This window comes from Petaurus breviceps, unplaced genomic scaffold (genome assembly GCF_028583685.1).
Source record: "Petaurus breviceps papuanus isolate PSGF00001 unplaced genomic scaffold, PetGlider_PUasm1.0 223, whole genome shotgun sequence".
Classification (NCBI taxonomy): Eukaryota; Metazoa; Chordata; class Mammalia; order Diprotodontia; family Petauridae; genus Petaurus; species Petaurus breviceps.
The window spans coordinates 64,662-70,661 of record NW_027185884.1 but is presented as its reverse complement, the minus strand read 5'-3'; the positions used below and the strand labels follow the sequence as shown (position 1 = coordinate 70,661).

Here is a 6,000-nt window from a genome sequence, read left to right as displayed (position 1 = left end):
ATACCTCATGAATCCATGTGACTTCTGACCCATCCCTAAATACAGGTGAGATTAATATAGGCCCAGTAATTTTTAAACTTTTTAAAATTTCAGGATACCTTTAACCTCATAAAAATTATTGAGGACCCCAAAGGGCTTCTGTTTATTGAGTTATATCTATTGATATTTACTATATTATAAATTAAAACTCATCAGATATTAAATTATTTATTAATTCATTTAAAATAACCATGATGAACCCATTATGTATTAACAGAAATATCGTTCTTATGAAAAATAGTATTCCCCCTCCCGCAAATAGTTTAGTGACATTGTTTTATATATTTCTGTAAATCTCTTTAATATATGGCTTATTAGAAGACAGGTGGATTCTTATATTTGCTGCTGTATTGAATCTGCTATAATACATTGTTTTGGTTGAAGTCCATGAAGAAAATCTGGCATCACACAGCTACATAATTGGAAAAAGGAGAAGTATTCTAAATGGACAAATAATGCTTTAGCATTATCATGAAAACAATTTTGACCTCACAGATCACCTGAAAAGGTTTCGGGGGCTCCAACGGTCCTTGGGGACAAAGCTTGGAGAAACATTGATATAATGTAAATAAGTTTTTAATTTATTATAAATGATAAACAGCCTAATTCTGTATGCTTTCCATACGAACAGGTGATGAAAGTTCTTTAAGGAATCTTTAAAGAAATTTTTAAAGGATTTTATTGTTGTTCAGTTGTTTGAGTTGTATCCAACTATTTGTGACCTCATTTGGGGTTTTCTTGGTAAGGATTCTTACGTGGTTTCCCATTTCCTTCTCCAGTTCACTTTATAGATGAGGAACTGAGGCAAACAGGCTTAACTGACTTGCCCAGTCACACGACTAGTAAATGTCTGAGTCCAGATTTGATCTCAGAATATGAGTCTTCCTGCCTCAAGGTCTGGCCTCTATCCACACTGCACGACCTAATTGTTCCATTTTTAGGGACAGACCTAATTAATTAAATGGATACTTTGTAATGCCTCACTGAAATAGTGGGAATCTGATGAATAAAATGTGAATCAGTGGTTAGCAGAATATTCAGCCAGCAAGATATATATTCAGAAGGTTAACTTTGCAAGCCATATTTACCCTTTCCCCCTTCCTTCTTGTCTAAGATATTTCCCGTAAGCACTGTGGAGAAGTAGACAGCTATTGAGAGAGAATGAAGGCATCTACCTCAATCTACATGAAATATTCTTTTATCTCTTTTTAATAGTAACCATTTAATCCAATGGAGTTATTAGCATTCAAAACTAAAGACCTACACTCAAGCAAATACAACATGTTTCAAAGTGCATGCATCCCTCTCTGGTAACTGTAAGCAATACAAGAGGCCAGGACAAAACAAGAAGGGGGAGGAAGGTGGTCTTCATTTAGGTCACTCTCAAGATGATGAAGAAGCAGAGGTTTGTACCGATTCCAAAATAAGATTTATTTTAAATGAACTCCTCAGTTTTCTGGAATGAAGTGAAGTGATTTTCATGTAAATTTTTCATTATGTAGCCTTGTGATGTCTTTAGAACCAGTCACTTGACTTTATTATCTTGAAGACTAAACCTTTGAAAGAACAGGCACTGATTCATTTCCCACGGGATCTGAAGGAAAAACAATTGACTTGGTAGTTTTGGCAGGCATCAAGTATCGCAGATTCTTCCAAAATCTTGAGTTGTAAGGAAGAGATTTATTTCCCTTCCACTTTAGAATCCTGTGAGATTTCAGAAGCTCCAGGGACTGTGGTAAGAATGTAAAGTCCCTAATAGGTGTGAATTCAATTAAGATTATTTTAATTTTTCTTTCCACCAGTGCTTCATGAAGTCCACTTTCAAGTTCATATCTGACTTTATTAGACATGTAATTTTCACTCAGGACAATGATTAGCCTTCTGCTATTTTTAATCAACGAATGGATGTCATCAACAATAGCTGATAATTGAAAATGTATATTTGGTTAGGACAGCTAAAAGGATAGGCAGGAAATTACAATCATCCAAAAAACTTTTAAATAGGAGTAATATGGCTTATTCTATTACATTTGGGGACCTTATAAAATTAAGATATCTTCTTGAAAGTTATAGGATTATTTCCAAATAGAAAATGAGATGAAAAAATAATTTTGTTAGGCCTATTGAAAATGAACTCATCTTTTCTAAATTATGATAGCCTCACATTTACATAGCATTTGAATTTATAAATGTTTTCCTCAAAACCACCATATAAGGGAGATAGTACAGTATTATCTCAATTTTACAGGTAAGGAAACTGAGATTAGAAAAATGACATGCCTTGATCAAGTCAATACAATCAGTATGTGTCTGAGGAAGAATACAAATCTGAATTTCAAGTTCAGTGTTCTCATTCCAAATATAAGGATTAAACCTATGATTTAATATGGAGAACTCCTAATTTAGGAAACTGCCTCTAATAATACATGGAGTTAATTTCTCTTCAACATCTAGTCTTAGAGAGTTGCCTAGGTTACTAAGAGTTTAAGTGATTTGCTCAGGGTCACAGTGTCAGTATAAGGCAGAGGGAGGATTTGAACTCAAGAAGCTCTAAGAGCATCTAGCTGTCTACCCACTAAGTCAGTGCCTCTCAGAATGTCACTCCATAAATATAATCTATAATACACACCTGTGTGTAGAGAAGACAGTGATTTTCTTTATGACAAGAATGTAGAACAAAAGAGTACACATAGAACTTTATTGACATGTATCTGATATGCATGGACCATCCTTGGCATCATGGGATTGCTAAGAAGTTGAAAATAATTTTCTCAACTCTAAGTCAAATACAATTTCACATTGAAAGAACCTACAAGTAACAGCAGGGAAAGCAGTTCAAACGAGAGCATTGAAAGTCTGATGGTTTTTCTAGCTAGTTGACTAGGGGCAATTAGTTGTGTGTTGCCTTCTCTGGAAATCATCTGAGCTTTGTAGAGCTCAGATTATGTAGCTATGGTGTAGCAAAGAACCCACATTGCAGCTGAAGACAAGAGCTGAAAGAAAAACCCAACCACTGAATACTAAATCAGCAAACACCTGCTGAGAGTGGCAGGAAACAGAATTGTGACATCGTCAGAGGAGATGAGCAGCTTTGCCCCGTGAGTAACCCCAGCCCTACTTTTCTCCTCTGTCACCTCTTTCCCTAGTAATATTAGTTAACCAGTTGAAGAATATGCAAGAATATGTATGGGGTGGAATTTTTCTTGTTACTTATTTTGATGTATAGTTTAAGTATATTTTATTTTGAAATGACATTTTCTGGTTGCTTAAATAAAAATAAACAAATGAAGTAAGGAATGAATGAAAGAATTAACAAACAGTGGGAGGATAGGGTATTTCAGTTCTGGTAAGAGGTAGAGATCGAAGTCATAAGCCCATCTTTAGAACTGCTTTTCTTTCAATCTATATGCTTACTTGAATTAGCATGAGAAAAATATTTTTAATACTTTTCCACTAATGTAATGCCAATTATGACCCATGCAAATCATAGGAGCTGAGTAAATACTTAAAGGGGATGAGGGTCTTTGGCCAACTCAACTTTTGTTCTGCATTCCTGCCAGCAAAAAATTAGCATTCTCCTGAAACACACACATGCACACACACACACACACACACACACACACACACACCAGTATTTCAAGGATCTATAATTCCTTGTAGTCACTTTGTAGTCCCTACAACTGAAAAATTCATCACTTTGTAGTCAGTTGTATGAGGAACCTCTCCAAGAAACCATGACTAAAGAGATAATGATCATTCCTTATACTTATCCACTACCAACTCGCCAATTTTCTCTATTTTTGTAAGCTGAGGCTTTGTCTGTAAGACCAGTAAATATTTTATGGAAGGATATCAGTGTACTAATTGTGTCGTTTCTTAACAGTGGGAACCATTTTTGTCCACAAAATGTTTCATCAAAATAGGTACAGGATTCTGGCTTTCTAGATCAAAGGAATTTGATTAGGTTAGTATCAAAATTTTTTTCTTAAAAACAGTGTGCCCACCACACAGTTTCAGAGAAATGTGTGAAGCACAGCAAATAAACAGATTCTTAGAAAGGAAGTTAACAGAGCTACCACAATTAACATGTGTTTAGCTGTTGGGTAAACCTAAAAAAAAAAAAAAACAGACTCTGGTCCTTTTTTAGAAAAGACAAGAAAAAAATAAGCATTTACAAGACTAAAATACTAAGTCTCAACTACTTTTGTCCCTTTGTGTTCTATTTAGACAGAAAACACCTTCACTGGTTTTCCACCTTCTATTCTCTTTGCTTACCTCCTCCAGGAATTATGTCCCTTTCAAATATGCATAATTTATAGCCAAAATGTTTTTCTAAGGCTCCAGGCAGAATCTCTAGAGCAAACTTCTGTTCATCTCCATTATCTGGTCGGCAGTCTTTCAGGTAAGACACAAATGCATCATACTCTTTTCCATCTGTGGGGAAAGAAGTTTTCCTCTTAAGTTACTCAATGTGTAAATCAAATCTGATCAGGACCTTAATTTGAAGAAAATGCTCAATATATTGATAACCAGTAGAAATCACTTGAAGACTAAATTATAATATCTGTTTAACAGATATCCAACTAAGAAATAGAGAACTCCCTATATAAATGCATTTTATGGAAACGAGTTGAAATGCATTTTAGGAGGTTTTATCTGAAACACACATAGGTATCATATATATATATGCACATTCACATTTATAATCTTTATTTATATACATACATATATAACATTAAATATAATAAAAGACATTTTATGGCTAAATTTTTTTTCTGAATTTAAATAACTATTATATAAAAATCACCAAAAGATCACCATCAACAAGGAGGAAAATATTTGCTTTAACATACATCACACATATGTCATTTTCTCCTCTTAGAAAATGTATTTGTTGAATTTCAGTAATAAATTTTATCTGTAATCACCTACTGTGTACAATATTGAGTACAGATAAACCAACAAGTATTTAATGAATGCCTGCTGCACTATTAGTTATTTATTCAGTTCCTGTTATGTGCTGTGGCCTCAAAGTCATATATGGCCCTCTAGGTCCTCAAGTGCAAGCCTTTTTCTGAATCTGAACTTCACAGTTGTGGCCCTAGAGGGTCACATGTAGTCTTGAGGCTACAGGTTCCCCAACCCTGGGTGGAAATAAGTAGAAGTTACTCTGGGTCTTGAAGACCTTAAAATCTAACTGCAGGGATGTCACATATAAAAGAAAAAAGTTAAATCATAGCAAATGGCTGACAAACTAACTAATATTCCCATGACTTGATAATGAAGGAAGGTAACCAATCATTTCTTTGTTACATGACAGCAGGAATTCCAGACCTTGGATTTTATTTATCTCTATGACTGATGTAAATAACACCTTTAAGTGATGGATATACTCTAGGGACAGAAAAAATAGAGATAAAGATTGAGGGAGTCTATACTAGAAAGGGGTATATAAGACATTACTATGACGTACTCCTTTTAATAAGAAAGCTTTTTTTGGCATACAGAAAAGCATTATTCATTGACAATAACAACTGCCCTTACTGGGTTCACAAGTATGAAATTGTTTGCTGCTCAAGGAACAAAGGGGAAAATTGAGGAGGTGTTAGTTTAAAAGAAAAAAACAACACTTATTGTATATTATTGAATAGGATACCCTTCCAAATTAGAAGATGCTCCAAACTTCTAGGATCTTCCAATCTAGTTGAAGAGACAAAACATACAACAATAAAATAACAATTACAAAGCAACATGACAGCGTGTGCAAAGTAAAATGACATAAACTGAAAAGCCATGAATGTTAAAGAGACACAGAAAGAAAATGTGTTCAGAGTGGGAGGAATATCCATTAGGGATTAGAAGACTGAAGCGTTAAGTCATACCTTGAAGTACGTGATGGATATAAATTAGTAGAAGGATTACAAGGGATGGGAATATGAGAATGGTCTAAATTTGATGGCT

General features: G+C 34.4%; 1 protein-coding gene across 1 annotated transcript in view; it reads right to left on the bottom strand.

Moving 5' to 3' along the window:
• Positions 1-207: 207 nt before the first annotated feature.
• The window catches only part of IL18R1 (interleukin 18 receptor 1), a 55,392-nt gene continuing 49,599 nt past the window's right edge, over positions 208-6,000 (bottom strand). Inside the window, exons 10-11 of the mRNA XM_069094915.1 lie at positions 4,315-4,473; positions 208-1,960 (exon numbers count right to left, since the gene is read on the bottom strand). Coding sequence (XP_068951016.1) covers positions 1,590-1,960; positions 4,315-4,473 — 530 coding nt within the window. The 3' untranslated portion in view covers positions 208-1,589. The remainder of the gene's footprint in view (positions 1,961-4,314; positions 4,474-6,000) is intronic.